A 17,761-nucleotide genomic window follows, 5' to 3' on the forward strand; every position below is an offset into this window, starting at 1 on the left:
AGGACACGTTAGAGGGGAAAGCTGCAGTTAAATATGTTCAGGTAAAGGGTCATTGTGAACCACACTGCACACACTGTTATCACTTTGATGTGTTTATGCCTCTGCGTGCTCTCTGAAACCTTTCCCCACTACGGAGCCCCGCAAGGGACATGGGAGAAAAGAATTACGATGAACTTTTGCGAGATCTCGCAAAAGTTGAATTCCCACAATGGCGGCTGCTACTTAGTTGCAATATTACTCTTTCTGGGTCACAAAATAAACTTTCAAGATATTTTGAGGCGTGAATGTAGCTGTGTAAACATCAAATATCTGCTCGGTTTACAAGACATCATATATTTGCAAAAGTGCTACGACGTTTTCACAAAACTTTTGCGAGATCCCGAGTTTGTTTTGCGAGGTCTTGCGGGGCTCCATACCCCACACACTGATTCTATATTATTTATCCACTATGTTACATGTTGCTTCTCAAAATTGCAGAGAAATGTAGCTCTGGTCACCTTTTTGGGCACAGCTGCATATTCTGAGTTTGCATAAATGTCTGTGTGAGTGTTGGGAGTTTGTGATATCAGCAGTGAGAGAAAGAGACAGGAGAATTGAAGACCAACTGGTTTCATAGACTGACACATGGCTACAAAGATGGAGACAATGGAAGTGAAGTGAAGAGAACACAAGTGATGAGGAGGTGCTGGGTGGGTGTCCACTGCCATATACAGGAGGGAGAATTTTGCAATAAGTGTGGAGGAGTGGAGGAAGGTGGATTAAGATGTTTGTATACAACATTATGATCTAGTGAGAGTTGGGTGCAAGTGAATAGTGAAGCTTTAAGCATTAGAAAAAGAGAAAGTAGATGACTTTGAATACCTGGGTTAAACATCCAAAGCAATGAACAATGTGGTGGCGATAAGTGAGAGAACAAAAGTGGAAAGAGTGAAGATGAAGCACTAACTAAAAGACAGGAGTCCAAGCTGAAGATGCTTAGATTCTCTTTGGGAGTGAGCAGGATGGATAGAATTAGAATTAACTACAACAGAGAGACTGCTCAGGTTGAGCAGTTTGGAGACAAGGTTAGAGACTCTAGGCTGAGATGGTCGGGCCATGCTTACAGGAAGGATAAAGGAAATATTGGACAAACATGGAGTTGCCATGCAGTAGGACGGGAGCAAGATCACAGAGGAGGTTCATGGATGCTCTGAAGGAGGACACGGATAGGGTTGGTGTGAATAGGGGCGTGGCGTGGCGTGGTTCTTAGTTGGAGCCACCTAGTCAGGGGCTCTTCGTATGGATTTTGCATGTTCTCCCCGTGTTTGCGTTGGTTCCCTTCAAGTACTCCGGCTTCCTCCCACAGTAATTGGTAATAAATGCTAATTCCTAATTGCCCCTAGGTGTGAATGGTTAGTCTGCCTGTCTATGTTTGGCCTGCGACAGACTCAGGGTACAGCCTGTCCAGGGTATACACTGCCTCTCGTCCTATGACAGCTGGGATAGGCTCCAGCCCCCCTGCGACCTTCACAAGTATAAGTGGAAGAGAATGGATGAATGGACAAGTGGAAAAATGATCACTGACAGAAATTTATCCTGAGTTCAAACTCATCTGTAGGTGACTCAGATGAATTGGGCGTGAAATCCAACTCAATCCAGGCATACTGGATTTAGACAACATCTGTATCACTAAAGCTTCACCATGATTAGGACTGTCACAGCTGTCGACTCTCAGACTAAAACTGACAGTCTATGTGTGCCTTGGAGATTCCACTTGAACATCAGAGACTTTCCAACTTGTGTTTGTTTTATGCTTCAATGCATCCCATTTAGTCCTACATAATCTCGTTACTGTAGCTACCTGACAACACCAACAGTACGGTAAGAAAGGCAGTGGATCATTTGTATGAAATGCTGCAAGGAATGCTTTTGCCATGATTGCCTGACACTGCAGATATTGTTTAGCTTCTTTATCTAACTGTTCAGTAGGATCAATGCTTCCCAAGCAACACCTAAGGCACAGGGTTTAGTTTAGAGACATCAAAGTGATTGTAGTATTACATTTTTAACGGAAAGCTAATGTTCAAACAATTTCTCTCAAGGCTTGGATTCTGAGCAATTCACGGAGTACTCTTTGTATTTTTTCTCTGAACTGGACTCACAACAAAAAGAAATGATTGCCCTGAGCTGTGCCATCGCCAAAGACTGGTTAATAATCCTTTATGTTTTTCTACCACTTAAAATCCCATATGACCATGTAATGCATATTTGATAACAATGGAATTGTTCCATACTAGAGCTGTCAGTGGGGGTTTTGGTTCAGTCTGAGCGCCATCCAGTCAGTGTGCAAATGGCCAAACTACAGTAAAACATGACCATGTTCAATGATGTTTTCAGTACTACAGGAGGCTCAGTTCAATGGTCAAAAAGCAAACCTGAACAGTTAAGTCTTGAGCCTCATTCAGTGGTAATGCCAATATTCAAATGGCAAGATACACGGTGTGGATTTCTACCATATACAAATTGCTATGGTGACTCTGCTCTCTACCGCTACAGGAATTTAGACTGTGTGAACACTTTTGTGAAAGATGAAAAGGTCCCAATTTTAATAGGGTTTAGAAAATCTGTATCACGGCACTTCTTTTCTTTAAACTAATTTTGTTCATTGTGGTGTGAATAGGCATTTGTCCATCACATGGTTAGAAATGGTAAGAAGGTTTTCTATAAAATAACGAAACGAGCACTAATTTCAGAAACAGGAATAATAACACTTGCTGCTTGTCCTTCATATTCCATGCTGGCTGTGTGGTTTGACTCTTACACTTGGCACAGCGTCCATTGTCGTGTTCCAGTGTCCGGCTTCGCTGACTGACCTTCTCCCCACTTTCCTTCAGCCGAGTAGCCTCCTCTTTGGCATACACCCCGAGCTCCTGGGTGTAGCGCCCATACATCTGCGAAAAAACACCGGCATCCATTTAGCTTTCAAAAGACAAACACATTAAACATGTCCCAAAAATGGGCGGTGTGATGTAAATCAGAATTGTGTCTTTCTTCTGACTTCTTGTCTGAATTCATTTCCATCTGCAAAAATCCATATTTGGCCCCCGTGCATAGGGGCAGTGGCGGTTTTTGATATGGGCGACATAAGCCGTTGCCCGGGGCGGTATCATGGTGGGGCGGCATCATGGGCATCGGCAAAAAAAAGTTGCTCGCACCCATGTTGCCCTGACATCATGCCAAAGCATTTTGAGCACTGCATAGGCACCGAACCGTTTTCTTTTCAATTCAATTCAATTCAATTTTATTTATATAGCGCCAAATCACAACAAAAGTCGCCTCAAGGCACTTCATAGATACAGAGAAAAACCCAACAATCATATGACCCCCTATGAGCAAGCACTTTGGCGACAGTGGGAAGGAAAAACTCCCTTTTAACAGGAAGAAACCTCCGGCAGAACCAGGCTCAGGGAGGGGCGGCCATCTGCTGCGACCGGTTGGGGTGAGAGAAGGAAGACAGGATAAAGACATGCTGTGGAAGAGAGACAGAGGTTAATAACAGATATGATTCAATGCAGAGAGGTCTATTAATACATAGTGAGTGAGAAAGGTGACTGGAAAGGAAAAACTCAATGCATCATGGGAATCCCCCGGCAGCCTACATCTATTGCAGCATAACAAAGGGAGGATTCAGGGTCACCTGGTCCAGCCCTAACTATATGCTTTAGCAAAAAGGAAAGTTTGAAGCCTAATCTTGAAAGTAGAGATAGTGTCTGTCTCCCGAATCCAAACTGGAAGCTGGTTCCACAGAAGAGGGGCCTGAAAACTGAAGGCTCTCCCTCCCATTCTACTTTTAAATACTCTAGGAACAACAAGTAGGCCTGCAGAGCGAGAGCGGAGCGCTCTAATAGGGTGATATGGTACTACAAGGTCATTAAGATAAGATGGGGCCTGATTATTTAAGACCTTGTATGTGAGGAGCAGGATTTTGAATTCAATTCTGGATTTAACAGGAAGCCAATGAAGGGAAGCCAAAACAGGAGAAATATGCTCTCTCTTTCTAGTCCCTGTCAGGACTCTTGCTGCAGCATTTTGGATTAGCTGAAGGCTTTTCAGTGAGTTTTTTGGACATCCTGATAATAATGAATTACAGTAGTCCAGCCTGGAAGTAATAAATGCATGAACTAGTTTTTCAGCGTCACTCTGAGACAGGATATTTCTAATTTTAGAGATGTTGCGCAAATGGAAGAAAGCAGTCTTACATATTTGTTTAATATGTGCGTTGAAGGACATGTCCTGGTCAAAAATGACTCCAAGGTTCCTCACAGCGTTACTGGAGGCCAAGGTAATGCCATCCAGAGTAAGAATCTGATTAGATACCATATTTCTAAGATTTTCAGGGCCGAGTACTTTTGCGGAGAGTAAAGGCACCCTCTGTTTGCGAGGTGCCCCTGCTGCTTGCCACACAGGAAGGAGAGAGCGGGGCGGCATTCTCTGGCTGGAGCGGCATCTAATAACCAGCTCACAAAACTAAACTGAAATAAACCAACAAACTAGGGCTGTCAACGTTAATGCTGTCATCATGTCATCATCAAAGTGAGATCTCGAGGGAGAACAAAGGGAAGCGGCGGCGGCCTAGAGGGAAGTGAGCCGGCGTCAGGAACAGGCTGAGAGCTCGTGCACACCGCACACCTCTGCCTAGCATCCTGCTCGCCAACGTCCAGTCACTGGAGAACAAGCTTGACGACCTCAGGGCCAGGATAAAGTTCCAGAGAGACATTCGGGACTGCAATCTCCTCTGCTTCACCGAGACATGGCTGAACCCAGCGGTGCCGGACCACGCCATCCAGCCGGCCGAGTTCTTCTCGGTTCACCGCATGGACAGGACACGGGACTCGGGGAAGTCAAGGGGAGGCGGCGTGTGTTTAATGGTGAACAACAACTGGTGCAACAGTGCGAACGTTGTTCCTCTCACACGCTCCTGCACACCAAATCTGGAACTACTGTCCATCATGTGTCGTCCTTTTTATCTACCTCGGGAATTTACATCGGTCATTGTAAGTGCCGTTTATATTCCACCACAAGCGGACACGGTCACCGCCTTATGCGAGCTGCATGAGGCACTCACACAGCACCAGACACAACACCGGGACGCTGCGCTTATTGTGACGGGGGACTTTAATAGCGCCAACCTCAAACGCGCAGCGCCGAACTTTTATCAACACATCACCTGCCCCACCAGGGGTGAAAGGACACTGGACCACTGCTACACTACGGTCAAGGACGGCTACAAGGCACAATCCCGCCCCCCGTTTGGCAAATCTGATCACGCCGCCATCTTCCTCATGCCAAAATACAAACAAAGGCTGAAACAGGAAGTTCCGGTTCAGAGGAAGGTCGCGCGCTGGACGGATCAATCGGTGGCCGCGTTACAGGACGCACTCGATGACGCAGACTGGGGCATGTTCAGAAACAGCTCCGACGATGACGTCAACGTGTTTACGGAAGCGGTTCTGGGATTCATCGGGAAACTAGCGGATGATACCGTGGAGACAAAGACTATCACAACGTTTCCCAACCAGAAGCCGTGGGTGGATAAAACCATCCGCGACGCTCTGAGATCCCGCACCGCTGCCTACAACACGGGACTCACAACGGGGGACATGGACCCGTACAAAGCCGTGTCATATAACGTGCGGAGGGCGGTGAAAGAGGCGAAGCAGCGCTACGGGAGGAAACTAGAGTCACAACTCCAACAGAGTGACTCTAGGAGCCTGTGGCGGGGACTAAGGACAATAACGGACTATAAAGCACCAACAACCGGTATGACGAACGCGGCCGTGACTTTGGCAGACGAGCTGAACACTTTCTATGCTCGCTTCGAGGCTGCAGCTAAGGTCTCCAACAATGCTAGTGTTAGCGGCGCTAACGGCTGCAGACAGGAAGATACTGCCAGCACCGGAAACGTGCTCGTCATCTCCGAGCATGAAGTAAGGAGAGCCTTCAAGAGAGTGAACACCAGGAAAGCAGCAGGACCAGACGGCATCCCAGGTCGTATCCTAAGAGACTGCGCATACCAGCTAGCTCCTGTGTTCACTGAGATATTCAACATCTCTTTATCTCAGTCGGTGATCCCCACATGCTTCAAAGAGTCCATCATTGTTCCTGTCCCGAAGAAACCCCACCCTGCTTCTCTCAATGACTATCGCCCTGTAGCCCTCACCTCAGTAGTGATGAAGTGCTTTGAACGCCTGGTCAGAGACTTCATCATTTCTTCACTACCAGACACACTAGACCCACTACAGTTCGCTTACCGTCCAAATCGTTCCACAGACGATGCCATCTCTCATCTCCTCCACACATCACTCACTCACTTGGACACTAGAAGGGGGAATTATGTTAAAATGCTCTTCATAGACTACAGCTCTGCATTTAATACCATAATTCCCTCCACACTCACCACCAAGCTGGAGCATCTGGGACTCAGCTCATCTATGTGTCAGTGGATCTCCAACTTCCTAACTGGCAGACCACAGGCAGTAAGGATGGGCGGACATGTCTCAGCCTCCACCACTCTCAGCACTGGAGCCCCCCAGGGGTGTGTTCTGAGCCCCCTGCTGTACTCTTTGTACACATATGACTGTGTGGCCACTACCAACTCCACCACCATCATCAAGTTTGCTGACGACACCGTCGTGGTGGGCCTGATCTCTGATAACAACGAGACGGCCTACGTGAAGGAGATTAGGAATCTGGAGAACTGGTGCCAGAGGAACAACCTCCTTCTAAACGTCAGTAAGACAAAGGAGCTGATAGTGGACTTCAGCACTAAGCAGGAGAGGAACTACCAGACCCCCGTCATCAACGAGTGCCCAGTGGAGAGAGTGGACAGCTTCAAATACCTCGGAGTTCACATCACGCAGGACCTGTCATGGTCCTGTCACATCAACACCGTGGTGAAAAAGGCCCGACAGCGTCTCTACCACCTCAGACGCTTGAGAGACTTCCAACTGCCCTCCAAGGTGCTCAGGAACTTTTACTCGTGCACCATAGAGAGCATCCTGGCGGGAAACATCTTAACCTGGTTCGGGAACAGCACCATGCAGGACAGACGAGCTCTACAGAGGGTTGTGCGGTCAGCTGAGCGCACCATCCGCTCCGAGCTCCCTGACCTGCACTCAATCTACAGCAGGCGGTGCTGGACCAAGGCCAGGAAGATCGTGAAGGACCTCAGCCATCCCAACAACAGACTGTTCTCTCTGTTGAGGTCAGGAAAGCGATTCCGCTCCCTGAAGACCAACACAGAGAGACTGAGGAGGAGCTTCTTCCCGCAGGCGATACGGTCTCTCAATCACACCACCACACAGTACTGACCCACACATATGGTTCTTACACACACACACTGGACTTTCTGGACTTTGTTTTTGCACAACACTGGTCACTATATTCTTCATTTCCAGTTAATACTGGTACAGCTGCTGTTATTGTGTATATATTTATTTATACTTAGATTTCTTCATACATTCTTATATAGTTCTATATTGTGTATTGTGTATTTTGTTGTACAGTTATTTTATTTTCAACTTTAATTTATATATTTTATCTTATTCTTCCCAGTTAAATTTACCCTTCATTCTAATTTGTGTTGTACAGTTATTTCATTTTTAACCTTAATTTATATTTTATTCCTTCCTAGTTAAATTTACCCTTTTTAATTTTTCATATTTATTTCCTATCTTATTCATAGCCTTTTCCTTTTTTGTTTTCTTTAGGTCACGAGCAGTTGTCCAAGCATTTCACTACATATCGTACTGTGTATGACTGTGTACGTGACAAATAAAATTTGAATTTGAATTTGAATTTGAATGATTAACGCGATTACAATTTTTAACACAATTAAACCATTTGGAGCGCAGAATGACTCAAAATCTCTGAAATGTCTCTGTCAACGCATTTCAGGCAGTTTGTCCAAAGTTTGTCCCTTCTGTGCTGCAGATAGGTTGATTGCGTTAAAAATTGTAATCACATTAACGTGTTAACATTGACAGCCCTACAACAAACACAAACACTGAAGACATTATGATACAGACTTATAATTTGCATTAATGTGTTTTCTAAATTCTATCACACACATATAATTGAAAAGTGAGCACGAGGGCCCTCGCTGCGCCTGCTGCTGCTGCTGAAGTCTCACACACAACCTGTCAACAGGGGAGGGGCGGGCTGCTTCCAAATAGACCACATTTCATTCATAATGCTGTAAATGCAAGCCCATTATGTATCAATTATTTTTCCTGGGTTGTGTGAAATCCCAGAAAAAAAGAAACCCTATACAAGGTGTAGGCCTATTAGTCTATTAGTGTATGTTGTGGGGTTGGGTGTTGATACTGGAGTGCAAAATCACTGATGAAAGATGGACAAGAAAAGGTCAAAGCAATCAGGTCCTCAGTTTAGAAAAAAGAGAAAAGAAGAGGAGAAACGGGCAAAAGATGCAGGTAAACAGATGAGTCTTTGAGAGGGAGTGTTCAACCAGGGCACCAAACAGGCTAGGACCGCGCCTGCGTAGGGTAGGAGGTCTCCCTTGCATGGATGGAGCTATAGTTGATTGTGGTGGTTAAGGTGTAACACTTCACCAGCCTAAATAACAAGAACCATAACTGTGTAACTATTTGAAAATGTAATATAGTGAAAGTGGTACAGTAGCTGCAGGATCACTAGGGGCCTGAGTCAGAGCCTGCTCCAGGCATTATTTGTGTAATATTCCCCCACATGCTTTCTCTGCTAAAAATAATCCAACCTCTAAGAACCCCAAAGAACCATAAATTTCATAACCATCCAGCAGGCTCATAATAAATATTTTCCTATGAAATATTTTGTGGTAGTTGAATTACAGAGCACGTTTTTCCTTGAACTCGTTACAGTCTGGCTCCGAGAAAGCAGAAAAACAAAAACATGAAGGATCGATCATGACCTTTGCACAGTACTTTATATTGCAGCTCACTCATTGTCCTGACAATACAGATCTGACTTATGTTCAAATTTGTCTATAATGCTCAAACCAGGGTTGCCTGAAATTTATAATGACAATTCAGGTAATTTAGTCAAAACTTAATAGATTTAAGTTTCACAAGTGTGTAAAACTCACTACAACCCTGTTTGTGAGTGGTTGTGCATGGGAACATTGAATATGAAACAAAGTATTGGCTGGTGTGGCAAAAGGATATATAGAACTTTCCCATTTACTCTGTGGCTGTCATGGTTGCATTGTGTGTTAGTTTGGCTTGTTTCAACAACTGAATGCAGAGATTTAAAGTACTTAGAATCTATACTTCGGACAGAAACGAAGTACTGTACCTGTTAAGCAGGTTACACATTTTTGGAAAGTGGGTTCTGCTCCTTCACAGAGAGGTTTCCCTTGATAACATACAGGACACAGCATGCACGTTAAATAACACACACACAAAGTTGTGTTTTCATATCTTGTTGGGGACATCTAATTCACATAATGCTTTCCTTACCCACCTACCTTAACCCTAACCATCAACAATGAATGCCTAACCCTAACCTAACTGTAGCCCTGACACTAAAACCACATAGTCCCCACAGATATATAAACATGGTACACACACACACACTCATCCATGAGTGTGTTTTAACCACAAACACACTCAGGTCATTTAGTTCAAAGAAGCTTTGAGTCACATTTGTTTGTTGACTCAGGTCCCATTGTGTCTATTGTTACATTCGTGTCAGGAAAAAAGTTGACTCCTGCTTTTTCTCCTCACTACAAGCTGAGAAGTCTTGTGCAAGTCCTGTTTATATCAAGGTTAGCCGCTATTGCCACATAGGTTTTGTCACTAAGTTCAGTAAAATTCCAGGAGGCTCAGTCATGTATGAAAAATGAGTGCCAATTGCAACTTGATTCAATGGATTTGGAATTGTGTAGACATGACCGATTTAGAGTATAAACCATTTCTTAATGTCCTATCTTATACCTGGAAATGTCTGTGTAAGGCATCAGACCAATGGCTCGATGCAGTTTTTGCTGTGGGTCACATTCACTGAGCTAGAAAGATGGGAACTGTAGATTTTGTTCTGAGCTGATATTAATTCTGCAGTGCGATCTCTGCATTATAAATTGGTGCTTTTAATTACAAAGAAAAGGTGAACTACTAACTGGGAATTGCGTAATTGGAAACCCATCTGCAGAAGAAGCTTATAACAGATATCGACTTGCACTTGGGGACTTCAGTGTGTCACAGAGTGATAAAAGAGCAGGAGAGGTGAAGAATAGGCCAACATTTAAAAGACAAGACAGAGTTGACACAATTTGAAAGGGATTTGGCTTCTAGCTAAGAGTCTTTTCTTTTCTTTTCTTTTTTTTACTATTATGTGGTTACATATTTACATTGTTCATTTGAAGTCTATAATTTTTCTATAAACATACTGCAGCAGTAATAAATACTCCAACAGTAGCACATTGATTCCTAAGTGGTTTTTGAAGAAAGAAATAATCTAGGAAAATAAATTCATGTTAACATTGTATCTGTTTTGTTTATTTATAAGTGAGCAGCAGAGCACATGATGTACTGAACATAAAACGCATATTATTAGCTAAACAGGTCCAGATTTGTGCCCAGCAGTGTTGGGACTAACGCGTTATTAAGTAACGCGTTACAGTGACTATGTTATTATTGTGGTAACAAGCACGGTAACTAGTTATTATGCCAAAACCAGGAACGCGTTACTCGTTACTGGGATTTAGATAGGCTCGTTACTCGTTACTTCGTGTGGTGGCTATCGCGGAGCTTCCACAGATTCAATAACATTAGCAAGTGGTGGAGGCCAGCAGGTGGATGAAGGAAAAGGGAGGCAAGAGGAGAGACCCGAAGCAGCCACTGGTCCGAGAGTGTCAGGTGAACTGAACTCCAGGTAAGAAGTTATGACCTGCAGTGTATCTGAGTCACATATAAATCAAGTTTAGGGCGAGTTTATTTTCGTTATGCTGACTTTTTCGTACTGCGTGCTAGCTAGCATGACGGAGTTTCTATACAGCTGGGTGGTGCTATGTTACTGATGTTGAACTTTATTTTGTTCGTAGGTTAATTATTAGAGTTGCCAACCGTCCCGTAAAAAACAGAATCGTCTGGTATTCAGAGAAAATATTACGGGTTTCGTATTGAGGTGAAAAGGAACATTTTGTCCCGGACTTCAGCTACAATGAAAAAGACACAAAGCTGCCTCTTCTCCTCTCATTCTCTCCCCTCCCTCCCTCTCCTGTTTCTACTTCAGTCATGAAACTGATCAATGATCAGCTGATCGTCTCTCTTGTTTGTTTATCGCCCACTTTGCTCCAGAAACAGGAAACCAGCGGATGTCGCGCTAAACAACAGCAGCACGTTTAAGCTTGATCAGCTGTTGTTAGAATTTATTTAATATTAATTTCTAGTATCAGCTGATGTTGGCTGGAGCCACAGCTGTAAAGCTGCTGGTCATGATGTCGGTTTGGTTATCTGGTGAGAGGGAAACATGAAGATGAAACCAGGAGATGTCCTTACTGAACCATCAGAGCTGAGCAGGTGATGGAGAAACAGGTTTACCTTTTAGGTGACATGGATGAGTTGAAGGGAAGTTATGAACTGTTTCTGAGAGACAAATAACACCAGGATCCTTTTCTAAGTAGCTGACAGCTGGTAACTGTGCAGGGGCGGGTCTAGCAAAGTGTTGCCAGGGGTCCATGTAGGGCATTAACAGGGAGAGGGGGGCACAAAGACATACTTTTCTTTCTTATTCTCATTTAAAATGTCTCACTTTTAAAAAATAATTATCTGAATCTTAGAACAAACAATTGATAGATTGATGCATATATACCATCAGAACAGTGAACATCACTGTCACAACAGTGTTTGTTTTCATTCAAAGGCTTTATGATTTTTCCTATAATGGTGGGCCGGTCTCTAGTCAAAACGCCTGGGACGATTTTCTGTCCCAGTCCAGCCCTGTATGCAGCTCATCTGCAGTCTGGTGTTACCTACATCTTCCTATTCAGAAGGCAGAATTTCCGAGTTCTGAGTACCATCGAAAGCACCACGACTGCAGTTTTTGTGTTGGATGTAAAAAGCTAGGATAGAATCATGGCAGCGGTCAACGACGGTCCAGGCGTGGGATTTCTCTCGTGGAAGTGTGCACATTATTTTTTTTCTTTCTATTGGTAGGTGGCACAGTGCACTTGTGGCAAGTAGGCAAGCTAGAAGCCTGGCAGTCTGGCTGGGTATCCAGTAGGGCTGGGCTATATCATACCGTTTACGGTAATACCGGTATAATTTTGGGCAACAATAGGAAAATGACATATCGCGATAGAATATGGGTAAAATGCGCATGCGCAGTGCCTTTGTTTACATACGCACATGGCGGCGACGCAGAATGAGAAGAGCGAAAGTGGATCGATGAATGAAACGGATGAACCAGAACTGGTTTGTAAAAATGCTGCAACTTCACTGGTGTGGAACTGGTTTAGCTTTCGTCCGTCAGATACACAACAAAGCACTATTTTTGGTAGCGCATGCTAGCGGGCCGTCGTTATTACCGTGTTGTTTGGAAAATACGGGGCACTTAAAATCAATCCTTTGATTTCTCTGAAAGTCGACAGAGCCCCTTATAATCCCGTGTGCCTTATGTATGAACTCTGGTTGTGTTTACTGACCTCGAAACGATTTTATGTGCACGGCGCTCGAAAATCTGTCAGATGTTTCAGTACGACTTTGCTAAGCTACGAAGCCGCACCGCTTGATAGATTGTCGGAGCATTACGGCTATTGTAGGCGGAGCCTCGCAGAGTGATACGTACTGTGCTTCAACATAATGTTACCGTATTGTGTGTGTGTAACCTCTTTTTAAGTTCTGTGGATATTATACATGGTTATGCTGAGGATATGTCGGCCAGTTTCCACTGGAAATGCCTTTTGGTTAAACTGTCAGCAAGGAATTAGCACTGTTACATTTTTATATAACTTTTATGCACATAAAAAACAGCTGCTTGTTTAAGTGAAAATACATTGATGGGTTTTTTTCACTAATAAAGTTGTGGAGTTGTAAAGTATTTTGTCTAGTGTCAATTATATCGTTATCGCAAATTTTCAAATGTATATCGTGATAAATATTTTTGGTCATATCGCCCTGCTCTAGTATCCAGTTACGGAAGCAACACATTAACAAGAGAATTCTGAGTAAAACCAAAGTTACTTTCCCTAGTAACTAGTTACTCTGAAAGTAACGAGTAACTTGAAGTAACTGAGTTACTTTTGATAGAAGTAACTAGTAATGTAACTAAGTTACTACTTTAAAGTAACTTACCCAACACTGGTGCCCAGTGAGTACACAGCAGCACTAATGGACCAGCATCCAGCCCCTTTGAGTGCAGATAATATAAATTGTATGACAATCTTCAAATTACATAACAGTGTGTGTGAACGGTGTTAGTGTCATCAAAAACATTTTGCAAAGATTTAATTAGCTTTGGTGAAATTATGAGCAGGCATTGGTGCTGTAGCTGCAGTCTCAGCTATATAACTTGAAATTTCTTTAAAGAAAATATGTTCACAATGTTTTTTTCTTCTGTTTTTCAGCTCCTGAAAAGCAAGTCCACAGTAAAAACTCTGTGACATAACTGTCTCTGGGGCCCGGGCAGATATTTTTTGGGGCCCCTCTCTGCCACATTGTACAGGAGCAATCACACCATCTTACATTCTCTCTCTCATTCTCTGTCTCACTTACATTCACACTGTAAGAGCATAAATAAGATATAGCAGTTGTCATCATTCATGCTTTTTATCAGCACCTCAGTCAGAGGTTGCGTGAACGGACACCTTTAGTTACTCTTATGCTCTTAAACTCACACAGTCTTCTTCAAATAGGCTACCACACGCCTAAAACAGGTTGAGTCTTGCTAACAAACTGATTTCTAGAATTCCTCATTCAACAGTCATTTCCAATTTACCAACTTGTCGACATATCGCATGCATGTAATAAAATACGAGTGCATATTTTCAACATGAACGGTGCAACGTTTTAGTCCTTTACAAAAACACAAAGTTTGCTACTGCTTGCCAATCAGAACTTTGTAACTTTGGGCCTTGCAACACTGCTCAGATCCGTACACCTGGTGGTATCTTCATCCTGCTCTCTTGTCTCTTTACATTTTTGAGAACCACTTTTTTGCTTTGGTTTGCTAAAAATCATTTTTAATGTCACCGCACCAACAACGTAGGCTGTGAGACACTTGCTGGAAATGAAATTGCTGCATAGTTGATGTCAACAGGTTCATGTGTATTTTGCAAGAATGGCAAGTACTGTATTTCCATGGCGTACCCAGTTCTAGACAACTTTTTAGAAACATTACCTATTTCAATCAAATTATTTAGATAATCTATTAAAGTAAAAATGAATAAAGGAATATTTGCAGGGCTAAAACTGATTTCATAAGAAAAATATATGCTGCTTAAACAAAGTTGGGCTTTTGGTTCAGAAGATAGAACCTAGCCCTAAAGATATTAATGTCCATTTTAAGGTATGGATATATGCATACTCTCTAATGTAGAAGGACTCTTGTTTCTTCTGGCTCCTGTGCCATTTTGGATGTTATGCCTTTGATCCATTTCACTCTCACTAGTTAATCAAAGACCAGTTAATCTGAAAAAATGGACAAAATGGCTCCACAGACGTTTTACTCGAAAGCCAGAGGTGGGGCATCATTTAAAACTTATATTTTCTCAAACATACAATCACCCAGAAAAGTTGTCAGAATCACACAGACAAAAAGTACATGCATATACTTATTTTTCACAAGTTACGCATCACAATTCACTCATTACATCTCTAGTCCAGCTTTGATCACACTTTACTCACGTTTCACTCATAAGTGGATGCACTGTGGGAAAAGTGCACAAAGTTCATATGGTGACAAGTGAAAACTTACAAGACTTTGTTCATACTGCAGCACCCGATGATCTGACCGGTCTCCTGCCATGGTTCTGCTCGAGATTTACAGGTCGCAAGTTAGAGAAAAGCTCAACAATGCTTTCGAATGAAACAATGCTGTGTTCTCAATAATTAAAGCATTAAGCTAACTTTACTTGTAAAGGAGATCACCAAGCAAACTTAAAGAGTGTGCGCTTGTTACAGTTTGATCCTTCTTTTTATAGCCTGAAGTTAGCCTCAAGATATAAAGACTGAGGCGGAGCTTTTTGGTTCGGTAGCTCAGGTGGGTGTGTCAGGCAAGCCATATGAATGGCTTACTTGTCATGGCTTTTTACTCACATTTCTTTTACATTTATCTTTAATTCTTCATTGTATTCACTTAAAAAAAATGTTATTTTGATATCTAGATTAATGTTTTTGTTCTACATACAATCACAAATTCATCCAAGGTCAAACAATATGAAAACATTTCATATTTAACCCTTCTGAGCTCTTTAATGACTTTTTTCTTTTACAGTTGTACGTGACGTATCTTCTTTGTCTTCTAGAATTATGCAACCAATATTTCTATTGTTCTAGCTTATGTAAGAAATGGGAACAATATATGGGGAACTACAAGATGTCTACCACCAATGTTTTTTTGTTTGGTTTTTTTTTTTTTGCTTGTTTTTTAAAATGTTTCTCAATCAAAAGTCACAAAAATGAATATGAAGTGGTATGAGTCTACATACTGTGGCTCAGTTGAAAAAGAACAAATATAGTCTATACTCGAGTGCCACTGTCTCTACATAGATTGTTTTATTGTGAGCACATAATGAACAAATGACTGATAAATGATCAGCCTCAGGTCAATCAGGTCCCACACTTGCAGACCCACTAACAGCTGCTGCTCCATTCACACTGTTAACAAATACTACCCCCCTCACCCACCTTGCTCACCTATCTGACCCATGGTCTGAGTAACCATCATCACTGAGGCCACTCACACACAGACTCAGACCAAGTCCTTTTGCACTGCTTCCAAGGACTTTCTAACCTGTTCTTCTAATGTGTGCCCTTGTCTTGTTTTGTTTATATTCCTCCTGTCTGTATATATCTATTTTGTTTATATTTATATATATATATCTCCTGTTTGATATTTATTCCTGCTATCTTACTATTTATATTTTATAGCTGCACAGTTGGTGTGGAGCACGCACAATAAGCAGGCATTCTATTTTATTCTATTCTATTTTTCCTCTTTTATTATTTTGTTCATTCACTCAGTAAAAAAAGTCAGTTGAAATGTAACCAGGTTAAAAACATGTTTCTCTTGGTGGCTTTAGGACATTCTTAACTCTATCCTAAAACAAATAAAAATTAAATAAATACATAAAATAAAATACATAAACAGAAGCTGAAATAGTGTGGTGACTCAAAAAGTAGACAATTAAATAAAACTAAAATAAACTAAAACAAAAATAAAATTACAAAAAAAATGGGGGGAAGTTGTGCTTCTTCCCTTAAGGCAAACACAGTTCAGGTTTGAGGAGACAGATGATTGGAAATGTAAACAGTGGGGAAAATAAAGGATAAAGCAGCAAAAGTGAGAGCAAGTTAGATAAATATGGATGAGCACATGTAATTAGAAAAAGCTGAAAAACATGAGCAAGCTAAAATAGAGAGAAAAATCTATGTGAGGCTGCAAGATGATTACTCAAGCCCCCCCAGGCCTAAGTCTACATCTTGCCCCATACTGTTGCAGAGAACCGCCATCAGCAACCCTCTTAAAAACAGAGGAACAAACACCTGTCATGGAGCCGACCATGACAGTGCATACGTTTAAGTGAATACTGAGATCCGAATGCAGACACGGTAGGAGATGGAACTAAGATTAAACAAAAGGCGAGCCGTTTATTTGGCTTGACAAAATGTGAACACAAAAACAAACCAAGAGCGAACTGGGCAAAACCTAACTTGACACCTAAACTGGGAGATAACTAAATACTAGGGGTGCAACGATACACAAAAATCACGGTTCAGTTTGATACTTTGGTTGGTTGGATTGATATTTTTTCGATACAAAAAAATGTTCATGCCTTTTTAATTTGTCATTTATTAAAATTATAAATATATATGTTAACTCAAAAGTACAGTTTTTAAATTTAATGTTGCTGAAACAACAAAGTCATAAAAAATAAATCTATCTGATGGAGAAATCCCTCATCTTTGGAAAAGAGAGTTTATTACAGAGAAATGGCTCTTTCAAAATAAAAGCTCTACTATACGCTTCTTCTGGGCTATATTCTCAGCAGCATATTAAACATATCAGGTCCCCATAAGGAGAATCCTGTGCTAACGGCTGTCTAAATCACTCGGGTAAAGTTTGTAGCATGCCTGCTTGTTGTTTTTGTCTGCTTCCACTTGTCTTTGCACTAGGATGCTGTCGGAGTAAATGTGCAGTCATATTCGTTGTGTTCCCACTAGTGCTGTCAGCACTAATCTCATAAAATGACATTAACGCCATAACACGGCAAATCTCCGTTAACAAGCTACCGCGGATCGCCCAGTGCGTGAGGCTGGACGGCGTCAACACGTTAACAAGCTAACTGCGCTGACGCAGTAGTTCCCACCAATTGAGCATTGCGTGGCACATCCGACATACTGTTTTACTTTTGTTCATGACGCGCTTACCATCAGGGTCATACGTCACATGAAAACCAAAATAGTTCCAAACGCCAGATCTGAATGAGGGTGGGGGAGGTTCAGTTTGGGGTAGCGTTGAGGAAGTTGCCATGTTGCAACGAGCTTAGCTTCTGTCTTGCTAGCTT

At 42.3% G+C, this 17,761-nt stretch overlaps 1 protein-coding gene across 1 annotated transcript in view; it reads right to left on the minus strand.

Annotated features, from left to right (window-relative positions):
* LOC309688472 (chloride channel protein 2-like) overlaps nt 1-15,125 on the minus strand; it is a 63,143-nt gene extending 48,018 nt beyond the window's left edge. Inside the window, exons 1-3 of the mRNA XM_082504250.1 lie at nt 15,107-15,125; nt 14,950-15,004; nt 2,801-2,930 (exon numbers count right to left, since the gene is read on the minus strand). Of these exons, the coding sequence (XP_082360376.1) occupies nt 2,801-2,930; nt 14,950-15,000 (181 nt within the window). The 5' untranslated portion in view covers nt 15,001-15,004; nt 15,107-15,125. The remainder of the gene's footprint in view (nt 1-2,800; nt 2,931-14,949; nt 15,005-15,106) is intronic.
* Nucleotides 15,126-17,761: the final 2,636 nt, after the last annotated feature.

The sequence above is a fragment of the Aulonocara stuartgranti genome (genome assembly GCF_965226115.1).
Source record: "Aulonocara stuartgranti genome assembly, chromosome: 14".
NCBI lineage: Eukaryota > Metazoa > Chordata > Actinopteri > Cichliformes > Cichlidae > Aulonocara > Aulonocara stuartgranti.